The sequence below is a fragment of the Periophthalmus magnuspinnatus genome, chromosome 6 (genome assembly GCF_009829125.3).
Source record: "Periophthalmus magnuspinnatus isolate fPerMag1 chromosome 6, fPerMag1.2.pri, whole genome shotgun sequence".
In the NCBI taxonomy this organism is placed as follows: domain Eukaryota; kingdom Metazoa; phylum Chordata; class Actinopteri; order Gobiiformes; family Gobiidae; genus Periophthalmus; species Periophthalmus magnuspinnatus.
This window is the reverse complement of record NC_047131.1, coordinates 2,039,478-2,063,071: the sequence shown is the minus strand read 5'-3', so window position 1 is coordinate 2,063,071 and position 23,594 is coordinate 2,039,478. Positions and strand designations below refer to the sequence as shown.

The 23,594-nt window shown below is 39.8% G+C and overlaps 1 protein-coding gene and 1 non-coding gene across 3 annotated transcripts in view; one reads left to right on the top strand and one right to left on the bottom strand.

The window, feature by feature from the left end:
* Positions 1-135: 135 nt before the first annotated feature.
* LOC117372933 (Z30 small nucleolar RNA) lies at positions 136-230 on the top strand. Its single transcript, XR_004541542.1, has one exon. It is a non-coding gene; the product is annotated as a Z30 small nucleolar RNA (small nucleolar RNA).
* A 5,506-nt stretch (positions 231-5,736) lies between these two features.
* dapk2b (death-associated protein kinase 2b) overlaps positions 5,737-23,594 on the bottom strand; it is a 31,372-nt gene continuing 13,514 nt past the window's right edge. Inside the window, exons 4-12 of one of the 2 annotated variants that reach the window (XM_033967796.2) lie at positions 21,683-21,821; positions 20,215-20,344; positions 19,308-19,356; positions 19,173-19,199; positions 15,980-16,132; positions 15,158-15,203; positions 9,665-9,754; positions 9,299-9,376; positions 5,737-8,405 (exon numbers count right to left, since the gene is read on the bottom strand). In XM_033967796.2, the coding sequence (XP_033823687.1) occupies positions 8,328-8,405; positions 9,299-9,376; positions 9,665-9,754; positions 15,158-15,203; positions 15,980-16,132; positions 19,173-19,199; positions 19,308-19,356; positions 20,215-20,344; positions 21,683-21,821 (790 nt within the window). In that variant the 3' untranslated portion in view covers positions 5,737-8,327. Of the gene's footprint in view, positions 8,406-9,298; positions 9,377-9,664; positions 9,755-11,128; positions 11,611-15,157; positions 15,204-15,979; positions 16,133-19,172; positions 19,200-19,307; positions 19,357-20,214; positions 20,345-21,682; positions 21,822-23,594 lie in introns of those variants that run through there. The other variant, XM_055222722.1, reaches the window with a different exon arrangement.

The following is a 23,594-nucleotide window of genomic DNA, read 5'->3' as shown; positions in this document are numbered from 1 at the left end:
TGCAATCAAAGATCCTGAAAGAAGACTTAAGTCACATCATATATGTAGCTGGAGATGGAGGTCAAGTTGACTGAGGAGGCATTTAAGGTGTTCTGGAAAGGTATGCAGTTATAAATATTTTAATCTATGGAGTGACTGCTGTGATGATTGATTAATCTGACCTGGCATAGTTGACCTCCGGGTCGACTCTGGCCAGGACATGACCTTTGTATAATCTTCTCTCTGAGCAGTTCACACTTCCATAGTTAAACTATTAGATGCAGTACAAGCAAACAATAGTGGGGAACTGCAATATCTTAATGCAAAGTTGTTTTTTTTGTGATGCACGATAATGAAATTTTATACTGCAATAATTTGAAGATGTGTGTGTCATAATAAAGATGGTAAAACCTATAATGCATTTTTAATTAAAAGCAATAAATGCAAAACTGAGACAGACGTTGGGAAAGATTATGTGCTGAAGAATACACTAGTTTTGATTTTGAACTGTCATTTTACGCATCATGCACACACCCTCATCATGGAAAACATGAAATGCATATCAGCTTTTAAGTTAAAGGCAATCCATCTGGCATCAAAGAAGGAAATGGAGCCACTGCACATAAGCTTGGCATCAGTGAACCGATGGTGCGACGTTTCAGGCAGTAGCGGGAAGAACTTGGTCAATGTAAAAAGATGACAAAAGCTTTCAGAGGAAATAAATCCAGATGGCCTGTGTTGATGCAGTTTTATTTTTTAAACTTGCAGCTGTGTTCATCCCGTGTTGATGCCGATTTTCAGGCACAGTTTGTAAAAAAACAAAACAAAAACCTTGTCTTAAATTAAAACTCAAACCTCCATCAACACACGGCTTATATTCAATTGCTGCTTATATATGTACAAAATGAATTTTCTTTTAAGATTTAGCTGGTGCTGTGTATATTCAGGTGCACTCAATAGTCTGAGTTAAGGACAAAGCGATCAATTACCGTAAATTTCAGAGTGCAACCACAAGTTCATTCCTAGTGCAAACCAGATTTTAACTGGTTGAAATCAGGATCAGTTGATTAGATAATTCTGTTTAAAGATGTCACAGTCTTTATATGAAACATACACAAAATATGTGTATTTGTGTAAATTTGGACACATGATGTAGTAATTGAATGTATAGTTTATTACAGTTGTATTGCACAATGGGAAAAACACTGGTGCAGTAAAAGTATTTACTTATTAATTGATTTCATGCGTTTACCTTTTGTACAGGATAAGAACCAGGTGCACCTAAGTCAGGTTAGCTTTGGAGTCCAGCTGTGTTTGATTATACTGATTGGACTTGATTAGGAAGGCCACACACCTGTGTATAAGACTGTACAGCTCACAGTGCATGTCAGAGCAAATGAGAATCATGAAGTCAAAGGAACTGCTTGAAGAGCTCAGAGAGAGAATTGTGGCAAGGCATAGATTTGGCCAAGGTTACAGGAAAATTTCTGCTGCATTTTAGGTTCCTTGGCCTCCAAAATCCATAAATGGAAGACGTTTGGGATGACCAGAACCCTGTCTAGAGCTGGCTGTCCAGCCAAACTGAGCAATCGTCAGAGAAGAGCTTTGGTGTGAGAGATAAAGAAGAACCCAAAGATCACTGTAGCTGAGCTCCAGAGATGCAGTTGTGAGATGGGAGAAAGTTTCTAGAAAGTCAGCCATCACTGCAGCCCTCCACCAGTCTGGGCTGTATGGCAGAGTGGCCCACCGGAAGCCTCTCCTCAGTGCAAGACACATGAAAGCCCACATGGAGTTTACTAAAAAAAACACCTGAAGGACTCCAAGATGGTGAGCAATAAGATTCTCTGGTCTGAAGAGACCAAGATTGAACTTTATGGTTAATTCTAAGCGGGATATGTAGAGAAAACCAGGCACTGCTCATCACCTGTCCAATACAGTCCCAACAGTGTAGTATGGCGTTGGCAGCATCATGCTGTGGGGGTGTTTTTCAGCTGCAGAGGCAGGATGACTGGTCGAAGGAAAGAGGAATGCAGCCAAGTACAGGGATGTCCTGGATGAAAACCTTCTCCAGAGTGCTCAGGACCTCAGTCTGGGTCAAAGGTTCACCTTCCAACAAAACAATGATTTCTGTAGATGTTAACATGTACATAGGTGTACTGTGTAAACCTCTGACCTCTCCTTTCTCCTGTGAACATTTAAACAGCAGTGACTTGTGTGACCGCCAGAGGGAGGCAGAGACTAAGAGCATATTTACACTGGAAGAGTTCTACAGCTGTTTGACCTTTATCCACTTTATATTTACCTTGTGTTTTGCTGCTGTTATCGGCATAACGTTCGCTATGTTTGTGGAAGAACATTCTTGTAGATTTTTGCAGTTTTAATTATTTTTGAGTTGTTTTTACCAGTGGTTTGTGGTCAGAGATGGAACGTAACAAAGTTAAAAGTGAACTACTGTACTTAAGTAAAAACGCTTATACATTTGAGAGCAGTATCTGTACTTTATACTCCACTACATTTTTGAACAGGAATGAAAAATAAAAGTGTTTTTTTTATTGTGTGAGACCTGCTGAAAAGGCTGAGGGTTTATTTTTAACACGTTCATAATTTGAGCAAAAGAGAAATATATGAATACAAACAGGTAAAAAAAGATCGATTCAGTTGTTTCTGTTGAACAAAGCTCAACCCAAATATTTATCAAAATCACCACATTTGAAGCTTCATAAGACTCGGAGTGAAAGCAGATTCTTTAAAACTTTTACTTAAGTAGATTTTTCCATGTGATACTTGAGTATTTTTTGCTTTGGTGTCTGTACTTTTTCTTAAGTAACAGAAGTGAGTGATTCTTCCACCTCTGATTATTAAACTGTAATGAGCTCCTGCTGTGTCCATGTAATGTCCCTGTGCATCAGTGGATTTGGTCTAAGGCTGATTAAGCCGGGAGGGAGGAGAGGAGGGGATGGGGGAGGGAGTAGGGGATGGACTGGAACAGCCCAGGGTGAGTCTATGGTAGTACTATAGAAGCAGTGACGTAACACTGTACCACGCGCCACGGCGTCCACAAAAGAACACGCGGCTCAGGCGCGTCACCGGCCGTGCCAAGAGAGGCGCGCGCAGGGTATGTGGTCAGTGCGCGCTCATTTCCTTATGGTCATATCATTTAAGCCTATATCTAAGTGTGTGCGTAGTTAACTGTTACACAAACTGGGTTTATAAATGGAGAGTCCCTGCCTCAAGTGGAGGAGTTCAAGCATCACGGGGTCTTATTCATGAGTGAGGGAAGGATGGAGTGAGCAGTTGGATCAGTGCAGCGTCTGCAGTGATGCTGCTGATGTGGTCTGTTGTGTTAAAGAAGGAGCTGAGCCGAAAGGCAAAGCTCTTGGTCAATATGTTCCTACCCTCATCTATTGTCATGAGCTCTGGGTAATGACCGAAAGGACATGAGTTTCCTCCGCAGGGTGGCCGGGCGCTCCCGTAGAGATAGGGTGAAGAGCTCTGTCACACGGGAGGAGCTTGGAGTAGAGCCGCTGCTCCTATACCTCAAGAGAAACAGCTGAGGTGGCTCGGGCATCTGCTCATGTTTCCTCCTGGACACCTCCCTAGGGAGGTGTTCCGCGCATGTCCCACCGGGAGGAGGCCCTGGGACACACTGGAGGGACTACGTCTCTCAGCTGGCCTGGAATGACTTGGGGTCCCACTGGAGGAGTTGAAGGAAGTGTCTGAGGTGAGGGAAGTCTGGGAGTCCCTGCTTAGACTGCTGCCCCCACGACCCAGCTTTGGATAAGCCCTGGAATTTCCCCACTGTGGGACTAATAAAGGCATATCGTATCTTATAAGCAAAAGAAAATGGATGGATTTACAAATACTTCAGAGGCAGGAGTGCTCGTCAGTATAGGGATCATAGACTGGATAGTTCCAAACAGGAAGTAATCATGGGCGTGCTTCGGACTCCATCAATGCCTTTCTCTGTAAAAACTGTGTCCTCTCTGTAACTGCTGCTGTCAGACTCGTCATTTTGTTCTTAAATGTTTGTATAAATCCGCTCTACATGATCCTGGAGTATTTATTTCACTATTGAGTCTGTAAATCAAAATATGAACATTAATAACAGACAAATCAGGCGCCTTCTTTCCAGAGGTTGCTTCTGTTAGCGTTAGCAACAGGTTTGATTGACAGTGTTGCTAAGTGCCTGCTCCCTGCTAAACCAGTGGTGCAGGTGGGAAGGGACTCTTCAGCAGCCTTCCTCCAGATTGGCTCTTTGGTTGCTATGATACTCACGGTCGGAATTCCAAATATGTAACTTGACTCCAAATTAGCCCCTATAACTGCTAACCTCCATGAGCTTCAGTTGGCTGAATGCTGTGGATGATATCACACTCACTTAGTCCACTTCTTTATACAGTCTGTGGACAGGACTGTGATGATATGGTCAGTGTGTGGTCATGTTCTTATGGTTGTATCATTATGAGGCTGTGTTTAAGAGTAAGAATGGGCTGAGTTACACGGATGCACAATTAGTCAAACATCTACAACATGTGACTCTCAGTTATGAGCTGTGGTCAGAGTGTGTCTCAGTGTTACGCTCATGTTCTTGTCTTTATATTGACACTATTGACAGTTTGCAGCTGATGTCATCACTGCTCTGTCTGAAGCTCTCTTAGACTTTAATCTCATCTTTATTTTAACACAATCTAATAATAAAAGAACTGACTACAATTACAACAGGTGAGCTGATTTGAGCTGTTAAACAAGTCCCTCTCAAATAACATTACATTAATTCAATTCATTTTATTTTTGTAACGCCCAAAATCACAACAACAGTTGTCTCGAAGGGCGTTCATTACAAAGTAGCTAGCATTAGCCAACAGCTTTTCAGTTAGTCACTCATTCAGCCATAGACATACATGTAGAACTTTCCTAGGGTGATATCTAAATAATTGTCCCCTGTTCATGGTTTGTGTTTCCTGTGTAAACTGAAACTCAGACTCATGTTCTTACAGTGAGTCACGTCTCATGTTCTGTGTTGACGACTGGTCACAGCAACATGTATAACCATTACCAAAAATGGTTAAAATCTCTGGTTTTAATCTTAAAAGTTACACAATGTGGCTTTAACATGCTCATGATGTGGAAGTGGCCCGTGAACAGCTTTCAGACTCACCTGCTGGTTGGTTAGTGAACATAACTACAAGTTTCATATATGTTAAATGTGTTCTTTTAGTCTGTGGTGGCTAAAAAATACTGTACAGATCAGTGCTGGAAGAAGTGCTCCATTTACTTATGTAAAGTATAGCTACCGGAGCAGGAAAATACTCAAGTAAAAGTATCACAAAAAAATCTACTTAAGTAAAAGTATTAAAAATATATTTAAAGAGTAAACAGTAAAAATATTTCTCACAGATTCCGAGTCTTATTAAGCTTCAAATGTGGTGATTTTGATAAAGATTTGAGCTGAATGTTGTTCAACAGAAACAATTGAATCAATACTTGTTTTCTATCTGTTTTTATTTCTATATTTTTGTTTGTTTAAATTATGAACGTATTAAAAATAAACCCTCAGCCTTTTCAGCAGGTCTCACACAATAATAAAAATACTTTTCAGTCCAGCTCATAAATGTAGTGGAGTAGAAAGTACTCAAGTAAAAGTAAAGAGTATACACTGTAAGTTAGTAAGTAATTCACTACTTTTACTTTATGTTCCACCACTTGTCCAGATACAAGACGCAGATTATGTCATAACACTGAAGTAATAGAGGCCCATTCAGATACACATTTAATTATATTTAATACAGACAGTGCAAACCAAAGGCACATTTTTTTCACTTAAGTACAAAGGTAAGACATCCGGCATCACTATTTACAACATAAATATAAAACTAACATTAATGAATCTGTCTTTTATGAATCCAGACTCTGGTTATGGAGCAGAGGTAAACACTCATGTGCTTGCTTGTGGCTGTGGCAGAATGTAAACGTGTATTGTTGTGTTTGAGGCGGCACACTGGCGCTGTTCATTTGTAAGAGTGTGGTCACGTCTGACATTGGGAGAGGAAGCTCTGGGGATGTGCAGATGCTTCCCAGTTCACGTCCACAATGGGCCTTTTTATGTGCCACAAATGTGCTATTTCAAAAATGTTAATTACATTACAATATAAAACTGTGTAGAAACCCACAGGCGCTGGGCCAGTTCTGTCTGTGCCCACATAAACTTTGAATGGGAAGAATAACACAAGCTCTCTGCAGTTTGGCACATGTCCAGAATTCAAAGAAGAAATAAAATTCACATTCACGATCGGCTCTGGAACCAGTAAAAAAAACATGCAGCCGATCAGTAAAAAGTCCAAGTGTTTGAATGGCACCAGACACTAGAATAGACTGCATTCAAATAATAGACTGTATATATTAATGGACATAGCTAACCTGCTAGCCACCACGTTCCAAACAGGAAGTGATCATGGGCTCACTTCCGGCTCCAATTCACTTTACATTGAAAAACTGTGTCCCTTCTCTCTGTAACTGCTGCTGTCAGACTCGTCATTTTGCTCTTAAATGTTCGTATTAACCCGCTCCACATGATCCTGGGTTTTTTATTTCACTATTGTGTCTGTAAATCAAGATATGAACATTAATAACAGACAAATCAGTCGTCTTCTTTCCCGAGGTCACTCCTGCTAGCATTAGCAACAGGTTTGATTGACAGTGTTGCTAAGTGTCTGCTCCTAGCTAAACCAGCGGTGCGGGCGGGAAGGGGCACAGCCTCGCTCCTGATTGGCTCTTTGGTTGCTATGATGCAGTCAGAATTCCAAATAAGGAACTCAATTCCAAATTCACCGCTATAACTGCTAGCCTCCATGAGCTTCATTTGACTGGAGCTGAACGCTGTCGGTGACGTCACACTCACGTAGTCCACTTTTTTACACAGTCTATAGTTCAAATATTCTAGCATTTAAACTCATAATTTCAGATGGAAAACAGGGGCCAGCAGAACTGTACCAGCTTAAGAAATACTAAAACAGGAAACGCACAAATGCTGAACCTTATCATTTTTTTTGCTAGCGAGAGAAATTTTAAAATAATCCTGTGCCCTGAAGTCTTTCCTCAGGACAAGAATCGTGTTTTTATGATAACACTATTGTACAGTTTGCATTCATACTGACAGGTAAGACGTTGAACTTATAGACAGTGTTTGTTTCATTTGAATAGGCCCAGTAATTACAGAGATATTAACAACAAACCAGGTCAACACATCTGCATCTGACAGTTAAATGTCCTATATCACACAAACTGACTCTTATGAGCTTTAAGTGATGCTCTAAGGCTGTTACCTCCTCAAAAACATACATAAAGAAACAACATTAGAACAGAGATCAGAAAATGGTGTAATATGGACCTTTAAAGAGGCAGATTCTACCACAAAATCCTGACCTGTCTGGCTCAGTGTTGAGAAGAGACGCTACAGGCAAAACCATTTTTTAAATATTTTTTTGTTTCTTTGTTCAGTTTAGTCTCTTAGCAACACATAATTATCCAATCTGTAACTAAATATTTTAAATATTTTATTTAATTGACCTGCCTCCATAGAGTTATATGGGACAATGTAACTTCAAAGGCTGTTTTCACAAGGATCAGCCCTTAAAGTAGCTCCTACACACACCAGACTGTACAATCTCGGACTGAACAAGATTTTGACCAAGCTACAGGAGGATTTTTATATCTCAGATTCCGTGTGGTGTGATGTTTGCTTCGAGGCAATCTTTTTACTCTCACACACCTGGGATACTGTCCTGAAGAAGTCGGACCGCAGATGGCGCTGTCATCCTGCCTTCACTGGTAGGAAGAAAGCACCAAAATCTGTTTAAATCTGAATCTGATTTATTAAAGTTTTAACTCCAAGAAATAAGCCAAAATTTGAATTTTTAGGCAAATTTTCAGTTGGCTCTAGTTTACTCAAAAATGAAATAATAACAAATCCTCTGTGTGTTTTTAATATCTAATATGTCACCAAATGAGGCAAGAAATTCAAACCTGGCTCTTTTCATGCTTCTGTTTTCCAAGTCCCAAATATGGTGAATTTTGGTCATTTTTCCACATAAAAACGGCTTGTTTTTATATGAAAATTTTACATGTAATGCATTTAGTTTTTACGTTTATATGAGTGAACTACAGCAGAAGTTTCAATTTGATATCTCTAAGTTTAAGATTTTTTTCCTATTTGCCTGCAGCATCTCTCCTGTTGACTGGAGGTAAACAAGGATCAACACAAAGGGGCATCTGAATGTTTGCTCTGAATCACTGTGTGCAGACACTGTGTAACAGAGCCTGGTCTCCGTGACGACGGGACGAGCCGGGTCTCAGGAGGTGCTGCTCCTCTTCCGGGTCCTCGGCCTCCTCTTCAAGATGTCCTCCTCCTGGTCACTTTCACAGTCTCTCTAAAGGAGCACACAGGTCAGCACACAGGTCAGTTATAACCTCTCTGTATAACACAGAGGTCAGTTATAACATCTCTGTGTAAGTATAATACAGCATAATATATACAGTGTAGCGGACCAGACTTTTCACATTTCTAGTTTTAAGCGAAAACAGTGCCCTTGATTTAGTACTGGTGCAAATACGTTTTTAATTAATTTATATTAGCAGAAACGTATTCATTCTTAAAACTGTTGTAAATGAAAAATTTTATTCTGTAGTGGACAAAAGGTCTTTTTTGATCCAATTCAATTCTGGTCAGATCACTGCTGGACACTGCCTTATATCTGTCTGAAGGGAGGGGCTAACTACACTGAAGCTAACACACCTGTTTGTTTACAGTTTCTCTTTGTTGGCTAGGTCTAAGTGTGAACTGTGCCCAAGTTATATTTTACGTAATAGCTCAAGCCCCTAATGAGTGCTCTCATACCTATTAGCATACTGGCTATTAGCATTCTGGCTAGCACTATTATTTACCTCGTTTAGGTTTAGTTCTGAGGATGTTGTTCTAAATAGGAGACAGATGATGGATAGTCTTTAAAAATTGTCTTTTGCGATATTAGTATGTGTGCAATGTTAGCATGTTAGCATATGTACCGCAGTTATGGGCTATGGCATCAGTCTGCCTCCGACCTGCCTGCATGAATGTGTTATAAACGTCATTATAAACACATTCATCCTGCAGAAGCCACTGTCCAGAGATAGTTCCACAGTCCTCCATAAATGACAGTTGAGGTTAGATTTTGTTTTGGGATGAGACATTATAACGAGGTTGTAGTTTTATTGGGAGACTCGGTTCACGTTGACTGTTCAAAAGAACGTTTCAATGATAAAACTGGAGCGTCTGAGTTCTTACCCCGTCCTCCATTATCTTCGGCCCCTTCTTCATGATGCGAGTTAAATGGTTACACAGCGCTACAATTCTGAAGGAGAGCTGCAGAAGACCAGAGTAATGACATTTAGACACATTTTACGGCATGTTGGTACTCTGCAGCTGATGTCATTAACGTTCCCTGGGGGTGTGACGCTAACTAGAAGCATTGCCCTGTCTGAAGCCCTGTTAGACTTTACTCTGAGCTTTATTTTAACACAATTTGACCATAAAGACTTGACTTAGTTGGAACTACAACAGGTGACTGATTTGTGCTGTTAAACAAGTCCCTCTCAAATAACATTTTAGTCACAGGCTAGCTAGCATTAGCCAGCAGTATTTTTTTCTTACCTTCCATCTACGTCTGGCATATTGTCTCTTGAAGTTCTCCAGGTTGACCACAGACAGTCTCTTGACCATGGCCTGTCGAGGGTTCAGAGGCTGTGGGGACAGAGGGGGGTCAAATTCAAATCTATTGTGTTTATATTATAGCACATTTATAAACAAATCAGTTTCCAAAATAGTCCAAAGAGGTTCATCTGGTATTCTGATCATTTATTTTAATAGATTCTTTTTTCAGACTAAGGACGACAGCGCCATCTGCAGTCCAACTTTTTCAGGACAGTATCACAGGTGTGTGAGAGTAAAGGCCCCCTCGTCCCTGTTTATAGTACAACGACGATGTTTGTTGTGGGCTTCTTATCCTCACCCACCTGGGATACACCACCAGTAGCAAGAGAGCGCCAAAACTTGTTTAGATCAGCTGACTGCACATGTCACAGCAACATCACGCGAACACTATGAGACGCTGGTGAGCAGTCCAAACTGTCAGGTATGAAAACAAACTAAACCTTGGTCTGGAAAAAGAATCTATTAAAACAGATTCCAAAATGCTGCACAGAAAAACAACAAAAGACATTCATGGGTTTTTCTCCATTCAGAAGATATTATATTTAGTTTTAAATAGTTAATCGCTATGACAACAGCCCTAACTTTTCATTATGAACGATGTGTAACTGTTTGTATTGATGTGTTTTATCTCTTATAAGCTGCACATATACATTTTACATGGTTTTATTAGAGCCTTATACATTTATATGGAGGTTAGCACATTTGAAGCCCCCTGAAGGTTTTTGGTGACCGTCCTTCACATTCTATTGTATAAAGTATCTTATTCTGTATTTTTTTTACCAACTGAAAATAAATAAAACTAAACTATTTATTTTAGACTCAGAGATAAATGCGTAGTTTGATACTAGTCCTAAAAGAGTTAAATATTCAAAATATTGAAAATAAAACAATAGAATAGCAATGAAATATTAAAATAAATTAAATCAAAACTTTGCAGCTACAACTGAGACACTGGAGGCGAGGTGGGTTGAGTGTCTTGCCCACAGACAGAACAACAGCATTCATCTTTGAGAGCTGGAACCGCACCGCCAAACTGTGGCTCAGTGGATCTGACCGCTCTACCAATGATGTTTTTAGGTTTGAACCACGAACCTTCTGATCAGAGGATGAGTACTCTACCAACTGAGCCGCAGAAGCTGCAGTGGGTTTCATTAAAATGTAGACGATGCAGATTTAGTGCAGATTATGTTTATTCTTGTGAAACACATTAAACACAGTGAAAAAATAATAAATTAAGACTCTTCAAATATTTTTTTTCAATATATCAATAAATAAATCAATGAAAGTGCAAGTTTTAAGTTTCAAGTGTTTGGATGAAACCAAAAGCACAAAAACACACAGTGACAGAGGAATTATGATCACACTACTCTCTGATCTCTGTAACTTGTAGTGTAATACGGGCCCTTTAATGTGTTATTTTAATCCTTGTTGGGTTTGGTCTGCTGATCTTCTCCAGACAACATTGTTGACAGAAGGACCTTCGAGTCAGACCTCAGTGTTTCCATTCTCCTCTGTCTCAGCTTGTAGCTCATTTCGATCGTGTTCAAAATCACATCCATGTCCTTCACATTCTCCTGTATGGCCCTCCTCATCTCCTCCACTCCGACAAACACATGGCGTGCCTCTGAAACCTGCCCCCTACTGGCCACACATTCCTCTCCATTACTACAGGCGCGGAGCAGAGCTTGGAGGTCCCTGTGTAGCAGGTCATGAACTCCTTCGACCTCTGCCAACTCAGACCCGATCATGCTCAGCTCCTTCGCCAGATGTGAGAGTCGCTCCAGGTTGGCGTAGGCGCGGTCAGGGCTGGACGGAGGGTGGGGGGGCATGGAGTCCTCTTTGGGTTGGGCGATCATCCCAGGTGTGGTGTGGTGGACCATGTGAGACTTCAGATAAAAGGATGAGGGACAGGGAGTCAGAAGAAGCTCTCAAACAAACATGGACCAACTCTTCCAAGTTAGTGAGTGATAGATACAAACCCCACTCCAAACACACTCATGCTGTAGAGATAGAAGTCTTCGGTCAGTCAAGTGCCAAGTTATTAGGTTTACAAAGAGGTCAACCAAAATCATGGTGAAATCCGTCCTATCGTGCTTATGTCTATAGTCCTCATCTCTGACCCTGTGGATCATTATGTTTAAATTTACTCATTTTAAATCACAATATTCATCTAAATTTCTTAATAAACTTAATTAAAAAAACAAGTCAGTTGACTTCTGCGTTAGAAAACTGCTGTGTCCAGTGGGAGCTAACGTTGCCATAAACGTCACCACAACAAAGCTGTCGGTGCCCCCTATGGGTAGCTGCATATCACACTAGAGCAGAACATTTTTTTTCATTTGTACCAAAATGACTACACGACACTGCTGAATCCTACAAGTATCAGCGATTAAGAGATGGTAGTGTGTACGTCACAGTGGATGTGTACGTCACAGTGGGCGTGTACGTCACAGTGGGCGTGTACGTCACAGTGGGCGTGTACTGATGGAGGTGAAAACGGTGATAGATCAACAAAATGGTGTCTTGAAAATAAGCAATTAAAGATAACTCAAACATGAATCACTCCAAATACAACTTCAGAGGCTTAATGAGAAGAAACAAGTTTCAAAGCTCTGAAAAGTCCAGTTTGCAGAAGAGTCTGCTCATTGACATGTAGCCTACTGTCCCTATACTCATTAAATTGATAAAGTCATTTATTTTAACATAAAACAGGCTCTGCCAGTTTACAATTTGAGGGACAAAGTTATGAAATAATCCTGACCATTACTACAGGAAGAGCACTGTATACATGTCTATGTCATGTCATGTCATGTCTGTTTTGCCTGAAATAATCCACAGAATTGCAAAAGGCTTTACAATCTCCATGGAGACAAACAGTGAGTCTTCCAAGTTCCAAGTCAAGGTAAGAACACTGCCTGCAAATGAATACATTACATGTTTAACGCCATACTGTGGAACATTCCAGGCAAATCTCATCAAGAGAGACTGCTAGATCATTGCAGCTCTATGCTCAAATTTAAGCACACCAGTCTTCTATTGGCCAGTCCGTGACACGCGCTGAATGATTGACAGGCAAATGTAATCAATCACAAACAAGTGTGCACTCAGAAGAGAAACAGAGAGCTCAGTGAACCTCTTCAAGGCCACATAAATCTGATAAATAAACTGATCTCAAATCCAAACGATGACCTCACCTCAAAGGGAATCATGATATTAATTCCCTTCCCTCCCCTAACATGAACCAAACATATTTGTCCTTCAGTGTGATGTGAAATCTGAGTCAGCTGTGAGGATCTCCCTGTGGAGAAGGGCGTGGTGCTGCTCAGACGAGCCAGAGCAAGTCTCCAGCTGAAGGGTGTGAGAGCAGAGCCCAAACGTCTCTTTGGGTTTAAAGACACAATGCTCTTTCACTTTGGTCTATAGGGGAATTATTGAGCTAAGACACACAAACAAGCACACTTTTATAGTCTGCGTTTCAAACTGGACAATATGTCAGGTCATATTATAAATATATAACTGAAATCCAGTTTTAAATTACTGAGTGCACAGTTTAGGGCTTTGTCTCGTCTGCCTCCACCAAAGAACAAAGGTATTTGTTCGGTAATGAATTACAAGGAAGCAGAGGATCAGTGTCATAGTGCAAAAACAAACTAAATATTGTGCCACTGATTAAAAAAAATAAATAATAAAATAATAATAATACAATAATAAATAAATGGATAAAAACACTATTCCTACAGGGGGCACTATTTAGGGTTCACACTATTTTTAGTAGTGTCTGAATGTCCAAGGAGTGAAAAAGTAGTGCACTCAAAATTTCCCCACACCTTATGCACCTTGAAAAATAGTGGGCATCAGTGGTCACCAAACCAGTCAATACAAACAACAATGCATTGGGAGAGTTGGAAAAACAGCAGTGGATAGAGACAGGTCTTTAACTGGACACAACACGACTGAATGAAGCAGATAGAAGCTCTGATTATTATTAGTTCATAAAGACTTGTGCCAGTCCAGTCTGATCAGTATTTATGACACAAATCAACTTTTATCAGAGCTTAAACTTTAGATGTTTTTTTCACCCAGACCCAGAGTCACATGACCTGAGTCACATGACCTCAGTGTAGCCTATTTAACAGTTAAGAATCAGCTTTATCCAAAATACTGCCTATCTGCACAGCCAGTCAAAAGTTTGGACACACCCTCTCATTCAATGCTGTTTTCCTTTATTTTTACAACTTTCTACCATACACTATATACAAATGGACATAGATAGCCGCTGCATTCCATATAGAAAAAACTCTGTCCTCTCTTTGTAACTGCTGCTGTCAGACTCATAATTTTAGCTTTAAAATGTTCATATTAACCCTCTCTACATGATCCTGGGGGTTTTATTTCACTATTGTGTCTGTAAATCAAGATATGAATATTAGTAACAAACAAATTAGCTGCCTTCCCCACTAGCGTTAGCAACAGGTTTGCCCACTCCCTGTTAAACCTATGGTGGGGGAGTGAAGAGGTATTACCTTCAACAGCCTCGCTCCGGATTGAGTCTTTGGTTGCTATGATACTCACAATCGGAATTCCAAACACGGAATAACATTTTTAAAAATATATATTTTCTGTTAATAGCCAACCTTTGCTTTGTGGAAAAATATTTCACAGAGTTATTTAACTTTTTTTTTACTACATAATTCCCTATATCTTGTTTCACACATCCGATGTCTTCTGTGTGTAAATAAAATGTCAAAAGTGGTATAAATAAAAAATAATAATAAAAAAACACTGAATGAGGGGGTGGGTGCAAACTTTTGACTGGTCGTTTGAGTAAATAAAATATTGAAATAGTAAAAAAAAAACCTATGGACATTATTCATGGGAGGCAATGTCAAATTTAGACGTTTGAGAAGATTTTTGAGCTTTTCTTTTAAAGCTCAAATGAAAAACTGGTTATGGTCAAAGCAAACATGCATCATCTATAGTGTGACTTTAACTTATCTATAGAGACAAATTTGCTTGGGCAAAACATAAAGAGGGTGGGTATAAACTGTAATTGTCTCGAATGGGCCAAACTGACTAAAATAATGGGATTCTGCAATGAATGGAATGTGCAATATTTTGTATGGTACAATTATGGGAACTGTGCAATGAGTGTAATGTGCAGTGAGTGCAATGAATGTGCAATGAGTGGAATGTGCAATTATGGGAACTGTGCAACAGATGGAAATTAGCCTTTGGTTATTATCCGGTGTGTTTACATTCATGTTGTATCATGTCTGTTCATTTGCATGCTTTGTCCCAATCAAATAAATAAAATAAATACAAGTTTTTGCACCAATTTTGGTGGAATCTGTTAGTGCTGTAAATGCTGGTCAGACATGGAGCACTGGTCAAATGTGGAACACATGGAGTTGAGCAGGTCAGAGGCTGGTTTACCTTTATCCAGGGGTGATTCAGCGTTTCTTCTATTGTCATTCGTTTTCTAAAAGAGATACAGAGAAATAATTTAAAATTGTACTCAGAGATGTAATGACAGTGATATTAATGACTTCTTTTGGTTGGAGTCTTTTCTTTTTATATGTTTCTGAAGCCTACAGTCCCTGTAGGCTGCTCCTTTGGGCAAATTAAAATGAACTTTGATTCTAAAATGATTTCTCTCCATAGCCTGAATGTATAAATATACATAGCTAACCTGCTAGCCACTGCGTGCCAAACAGGAAATGATCACACTTCTGACTTCATCGACTCTGGCTCCAATTCACTTTACACTGAAAAACTGTGTCCCCTCTCTCTGTAACTGCTGCTGTCAGACTCGTCATTTTGATCTTAAAATGTTCATATTAACCCGCTCTACATGATCCTGGGGTTTTTATTTCACTATTGTGTCACTCCCTCCCTCTAACATTAGCAACAGGTTTGTTGTCAAGTGCCTGCTCCCTGCTAAACCAGTGGTGCGGGTGGGAAGGAGCATTACTTTCAACAGCCTTGCTCCGAATTCGCTCTTTGGTTGCTATGATACTCATGGTCAGACTTCCAAATATGGAACTTGGCTCCAAATTGGCCACTATAACTGCTCTAGACTCGATGAGCTTCATTTGACTGGAGCCAAACGTTGTGGATGACGTCACACTCATTTAGTCCACTTCTTTACACAGTCTATGTTTATCACTTAATCCGTCATAATGATTCTTTCTTGTGATAGTGAGGGTAAGCGTGAGCATTTTCTCCTGGGCCTCTGCCTGTGTGTAAGTGTTGTACCTTTTGTCCTTCTCCAGCAGCTGTCTGATGAAGCTCTTGGCCAGTTCGCTCGTGTGGCTGAACACTTCTTCGTCAAAATCATAATTAACGGCAGAAATGTTTCCGAGCGTTTCCTGTTTGGTTTCTCCAAGGAAAGGCGACGCTCCGCTCAAACTGCAACATGGGAATTTACAAGATCCAACATTAAAATGGGACTGGGGGATATGATTGTACCACAGTATGAATCTGATCATTGTTTCATTATTATTTTGTGCTTTGGGGCAGTGACGGCCGTTTGCAAATGTGCTTTAGAAATAACACTGACCTAATCCCACTATGTATATGCTCAAAAACATGTCCCTTTTACTTCTCCCCACCCACTCCTCCTCCTCCTTCTCCTGGTGCTGTCATCTTTCAAGGTTCCCACACTGTGCTTGAAATCATTTTCCAGGACTTTTCCAGACCCTTTTGTAGTTATATAATAATGGCATTTAGAAGCATATATAGTTGTTATATTAAAGATGAGGTCTAACCTAAGTCTGTACCTGAAGTAAACAATTATTACAAATGACTACACCAAGGCAAACACTCTATATTCTGTTATGTAGATGATTCAAACATATTTTCAGGTGGAATTTAGATTAGATTAGAACATGTGAACCCAAACATATGGATTTAGACTGAATGAGTGAGTGTTCATGACTCATTCTCCACATGTGAATGGAACTTTGTGAGTCCAGTGTTGAATTTTAATACAGGAGAACACATATGTTATACTAAGGTCCATCTGAGGAAGTGACACAAACAGGGGGAAGTAAAATTCTCTATTAATTTGATCCAATAAACAGTAAAGCAAAAGGTGGAGACATTCAATTATTTTCCAGGTTTTCCAGGATGTGTGAGAACCCTGTGTTTTGACTGACAGGCAGAGTTAACCAATCACAGTGAAGCATGTAGCATGGGAAGACCAATAGGACGTACACTGTCTGGCCAAAAAAAAAAAAAAGGTCACACACTCTAATATTTGCCTTTAGCTTTGATTATGGCCCACATTCGCTGTGGCATTGTTTCAATTTTGCTTCTGCAATGTCACAAGATTTATGCCCATCCAAGTGTTGCATAAATTTTTGACCAAGATGTTCCATTGATGATGGTCGAGTCTGACCGCTGCACAAAGCCTTCTCCAGCACATCCCAAAGATTCTCAATGGGGTTAAGGTCTGGACTCTGTGGTGGACAATCCATGTGTGAAAATGATGTCTCATGCTCCTGAACCACTCTGTCACAATTTGAGCCTGATGAATCCTGGCATTGTCATCTTGGAATATGTCCGTGCCATCAGGGAAGAACAAATCCATTGAAGGAATAACCTGGTCATTCGGTATATTCAGGTGTCAGCTGACCTCATTCTTTGAGCACAGACTTTTGCTGAACCTAGACCTGACCAACTGCAGCAACCCCAGATTATAGCACTGCCCCCACAGGCTTGTAGAGTAGGCACTAGGCATGATGGGCACATCATTCATCTCCCTCTCTTCTTACCCTGATGCACCCATCACTCTGGAACAGGGTAAATCTGGACTCATCAGACCACATGACCTTCTTCCATTGCTTCAGAGTCCAATCTTTATGCTCCCTAGCAAATTGAAGCCTTTTTCCGGTTAGGCTCACTAATTAGTGGTTTTCTTAAGGCTACACAGCTGTTCAGTCCCAATCCCTTGAGTTCCCTTTGCATTGTGGGTGTGGAAATGCTCTTACTTTCACTGTTAAACATAGCCCTGAGTTCTACTGTTTCTTCGATTTGATTTCACCAAAGATTTAAGTGATGGCCGATTTTTTTTTAACAGCCACATTTCTTCCTTGAAGATGATGGGTCCCCACTATCCTTCCAGCTTTTAATAATGCATTGGACAGTTCTTAAATTTTAGTAGTTTCTGCAATCTCCTCAGATGTTTTCTCTGCTTTATGTATGCCAATGATTTGACCCTTCTCAAACAGACTTTCTCGAACACCTTTTCCAAGCACAGAATGTGTCTTTCGACATAGTTGTTTAAGAAATTAGAAGCAACTCATTGCACCAGCTGGGGTTAAATAAGTTGTTGCTAGCTGAAAGATAATTGCCCATGCAGTAATTATCCAATAGGAGGCTCGTATCTATTTGCTTAATTAAATCCAGGAGGCAACTTCTTTTTGGCCAGACAATGTATAAGAGAGTAAAAAATGTTTTCCTTAGTCACATTTAAAGGTGCACAGTGTAATTTTTCTGGTGGAAGGATTATGTCTACTCGTCACCATGGAGATGTTATAGCTTTTCCAGGAATGTTCCGCAGTGTGGTATTAAACATCGTACTGTGAGTGGCGTCACCTGTCCAGTCCTGACCCGTAGCTCTGACCATAGCAGGTGTCCACGGAGATAACGTTTAATGCCACGCTGAGGAAAATTTCGAGACAATAACATCTCCATGGAGACAAGCTGGTGACATATCATCAACCAGAAAAGTTACATAGTGCACCTTAAAGACAGTAAATCATAACAGACTTCCATGTCTCCAGTTTGAGCCAGAGCTGTTTGCGTCAAAATCGGGTCTGCACATGCTCAGATGTGAATTACTACGGCAACACACACAGGGACAAACTACATGTAATAGTCTATGTGTTTGTATGATTCTTTAAGTGTTTATCTAAAGGTGAATGTGAGCCCAGCGTCGGTGTTAACAGTGCATTTAACTGGGAAAAGGCTCCAGCAAACAGATGAGAGCAGACAAACATGGAGGCTCTGATCTGAGTGTAAACCAAAACTAAACTAGGACTAAACCAGGACTAAACCAGGACTAAACCAGGACTAAACCAGGACTAAACTAGGACTAAACCAGGACTAAACCAGGACCAAAACCATTCTACATCAACACTAAGTGTGAATGCACCTATAGAGCAAACAGGTGAGAGACAAACATGGAGGCTCTGATCTGAGGTTAACATTTCATGTGTTTGTGATCACAGCCTGACGGGATGAACAGTTTTTTTTATCAAAATAAACCTCATCAAAGTTTATTTACACTTAAATGAAGGAGAACTAAGGTTTAACTGGCAGAACATTTAACTGTTTCTGGAGTCAAATAATAAAAATAAAGTCAAGCTAACAACTAGCATGACGGATGCAGACTGGGTTGACTCAAATTGGATAATGACACTCATGTTGTGTACGGTTCACTCACAGGATGTATGTGATGACTCCGATGCTCCTGTAAAAAAGACAACACCAGTTAATCCACCGTAATGTCATTATGTCTTGTCATTGTACAGCGACCAGCCCAAGTCACATGACTCACAGCCCAGGTCACATGACTCACCACATGTCTGCCTCCAGGCCCAACTGCTCATAGTTCACAATCTCCGGAGCTGAAAACAACAACACAGCAGTGGAATGAGTGAGGAAAATATGACCTTTATGACACAAAACTGACTCTTGTGAGCTTTAAGCCATGTTATGTTGTCAAAAACAGACCTGGAGTTGTGTTTTGTTTCATTCACACATGTTTGAGTAATACTTTATTATCAGTCTGTCTACGTCTCCAAAGCTCAAAATGCTCTGTTCCCCCTTGTGATGTCATGAAGTGGTAGTTTTCAAGTTAACAGCTCCTTTTACCTTTAGTTCAATTAAGATTGGCAATTCCAGGACTGAAATGATCCAAGTGATTCTAGTGAACGTGTGTGGAGTTTAAAAACACAGTGGAGCGCTTCCTGCATTACCACATGACATCACACGGTGGAACAAAGTATTTTCTGTTTGAGAAAAGAAGTCAGCCAAAATATGCAGGGTTTATGTGTTAAACATGTGTGAATGAAACAAAACACAACTCCATGTCTGTTTGTGATGAGGAAACATTACAACATAGACCAGAAAACAGTGTAATGTGGGCCCTTTAAAGCTGCCCTATGAAACTTTTCTGGTGGACGGTCAGTAACCTTTATACAGTCTGTGACGTCTATAATTATCTCTTCTTAATAACGTAAATAACACAAAACACACTTGTAAATGTTTTTAAACTGGCTATGATATCGCTCGCATTTATCTGCGTGGTTTTCCTTTCCCAAAGTCCCCGTGATTTTTCATATTCTGGGATATTCCGAAGTTAATCCCAGTATTCCCATTGAAATCAGTCACATTAAGCTCCTTTTGCCTCCATTCCAAAGTTTTGAATATTTTTTGTTTACACATATTAATAAGGGCCCAGTTCTCTCAGGTCAGAATCTTACCCACAAACTCAGGTGTGCCAAAGATGTTTTTAAACTCGGCCCCAGGCTCGATCCTGTGCGCCAGTCCAAAGTCGATGATTTTGATCCGAGGAAGAGGAATGTTCCGGTCCAACAGCATGATGTTTTCAGGCTGAAGAAAGAAAGAAAAACAAGAAAAAAAAACCAAGAATGGACAGTTTAATAAAAGAGGGAGGGGGGCCGAACATAAAACTCAAAAAACACAATATTGAACCCAAAATGTTGACATTTTAATGTTCTTAAAGTTTTAGTCATTGCAATTTCCATATTATTTATTTATTTATTAGAATATTGGTCCCAAAGTAAATTAATACCTCTAAGATTTTGTCCCCTCCAGACTGTGCAATAGCCTTATAATTTGGCTAAAGAATAGGACTATTTAACTTTTCCTCTTCCTTAAATGAGACCTATCCTGCAAACTGTTCTGTTCAGATCTTTATCCATGTTCTAGCCATTTCTTCTCATTGAGCCTCTGAAGTTGTATTTGGAGTGATTCATGTTTGAGACACCATTTTGTCGATCTACCCCCTTTTTTACCTCCACTGGTACATGTCCACTGTGACACGCCCACTGTGAGGTACACACTTCCTTCTCCAGTTTTATTTTCTTAATCAGTGATACTCATAGGATTCGGCAGCGTCGCGTAGTCATTTTGGTACAAATGAAAAAAAAAAAGATATGATTTACATGATAAATGTACATTTCCTTTGTCAAGAGCTAAGAAAGAAATTAGAAGTAGATGCATTTCCGTTGCTGGTTCAGCTGTGGAACATGGCCAAATCAGATTAAAAATGTGTCGTTCTTATGACATTTTCAAAAAAGTGTTGTTCACCTGTTTTATTGAGAAATATGGCTGTAAATGAAGCAGCAGTAGTTTTCTTTATCTTTTACTCTTTTCTTTGTTTCATGATAATGTTTTGTCTAAATCAAACATGTAGCATATAAACTACCATGTAACATGGAGCATGTACACTAGCATAAGGCTTCTGCCTTATGCTGCGTTCAGGCCGGGGAGTCAAAAACGCATTGGACGCCTCTAGTTGGATGCCTCCAACACTCGTCATGAACGCCGTGGACTCATGTCTGAGAAAAATGCTTGACTCGTGTCCAGGGCATCAGTTGCAGTTTGCGAGTGCGTTTTACATTGAGTTGCATTTAAATTATCATTAAGTAAAAACACAACATAGGATTAAAAACAGCTTTATGTTTGTTTCACTGTTTGCTCTGTGTTTATTTCTCACTGACTAAAAGAAAAGTCACACCTGCCTCACCACAAGAGCTGAGTTTGATCTTTTTCTCACTGATTCTGTGCAGTTTGAAGCCTAAAGTTTGTGATCAAGTACCGCCATGTTTTCCTCTGAGTAACTCTACCAGAATACAGTTACTCAAAATGTGTACCCATGTATCCTCAGTACATGTATTCAGTTACTTGCCATCACTGTGGACTTACCTTTAAATCAAAATGGGCGATGTTCTTGGAGTGCAGGTAGCGGACTCCCTCCAGGATCTGTTTGATGAACTGTGTGGCCTCCTCTTCACTCAGAGACTCTTTCTGCGCCAGGAAGTCAAAGAGCTCTCCTCCAGACACACTGCACACACCAATGCTAATGTTAGCTAAACATGCTCACACCAACGCTAATGTTAGCTAAACAGGCTCTGTGGAGACACATTACCTTAAGTTTATTCATAGACTCTGATCAAGGGCCCATATGACTCTATTCTCTGATCTGTTCTAATGTTGTTTCCTCATCACAAACAGAACTGGAGTTGTGTTTTGTTTCATTCACACATGTTTAACACACAAACCCTGCAGATTTAGGCTGAGTTCTTCTCTCAAACTGAAAATACTCTGTTCCACCTTGTGATGTCATCATGTGGTAATGCAGGTAATTTAAACTCCACACACCTTCACTAGAATCATTTGGATCATTTCAGTCTGGAATTGCCAATCTCTACTGAACTAAAGGTAAAAGGAGATGCTAACTTCAAAACTACCACTTCACTTTGGAGATGTAGACAGACTAATAATGAAGGGTTACTCAAACATGTGTGAATGAAACAAAACACAATTTCACATATGTTAGGTCTAACATGGCTTAAAGCTCTCAAGAGTTAATTCTGTGTAGCATTGAAGCTTTAATTGTAATTACCATCAGCCAAACCTAAACCATAACCCAGTGTTTCACAATCATAATGGAGATGATGGCGTCCCCTAGTCTAAACAAACTGAGCAGTAAATGGTATTAAAATATTATCTTAAACATATAGAGGTGACTTTATAAGTTATGTTTTATATAATCTGTATCTAATGTCTGAAAGGACACCTCGAGGTTTCTCTTTTTCCCACTGGGGTTTTTGTTGTTGTTGTTGTTGTTTTTGTTTTTCCTTGACAGTTCTTCATTTGCTTGTTTTCTTGTTGTTGACCAGTGTCTGTTTCATTGATTTTTGAACTTTCTGTAAGTTAAATCCATGATCGTGTCGATCAAGCTTTACAAAAATACACTGAAAATCCAACAGCTTTATGTCATTTTGAGCTCTCTGTTCTTAGATAAATAGCTGCCTCTTCCTGTTAAAGTCAAAGAGAGGCCATAGAAAAACAGATAGAATCAAAATGGCGCTGACTGCTCTGATGTCTATGTGATATTTGCACAGAGTGACTTTCGTTTTGCAAAATGACAATTTTATACATGACCAGTTAAACGTTTGGAGACTTTTTCATTTGTGTTTCTTCTTTATTTGCAGGATTATTCACACTGTAGATTTTCATTTAAGTGTCAAAACTATGAACGACACGTGGAATGGAGCAAACAAAAATAAACTCAAAATAACTCCAAACTTGTTTTAAATTTAAAAAAAAAAAATCCTTTACCCTTTGCTTAGAGACCCTGGTTTACACTTTTTTTTTTCAGGAGACTTCATCATGAAGCTCATTGAGAGAAGGACAAGGCTTTAAGCTCCACAAAGCAAAGGGAAGAGATTCTGAGGATTTAGATATATAAAAATATATAGTTGAGTTTACTTTTTCTTTACTGCATAACTTCATATCTTACTTCATATAGTTGATGTCTTCTGTGTGTATTTAAAATGTAGAAAGTTGAAATGTAGAAAGTTGTGAACATAAACAACATAGAATGAGAGGGTGCGTTCAAACTTTTGACTGGTCGTGTAGTTTTGAATGTTCATGTTATCACCACAGACTGTATACAGAAGTGGACTGAGCGTGACGTCACCCACAGCGTTTGGCTCCAGTCAAATGAAGCTCATCGAGGCTAGAGCAGTTATAGCGACCAATTTGGAGTCAAGTTGCATATTAAGAATTCCGGCCTCGAGTGACATAGCAACCAAAGAGCCAATCCAGAGCG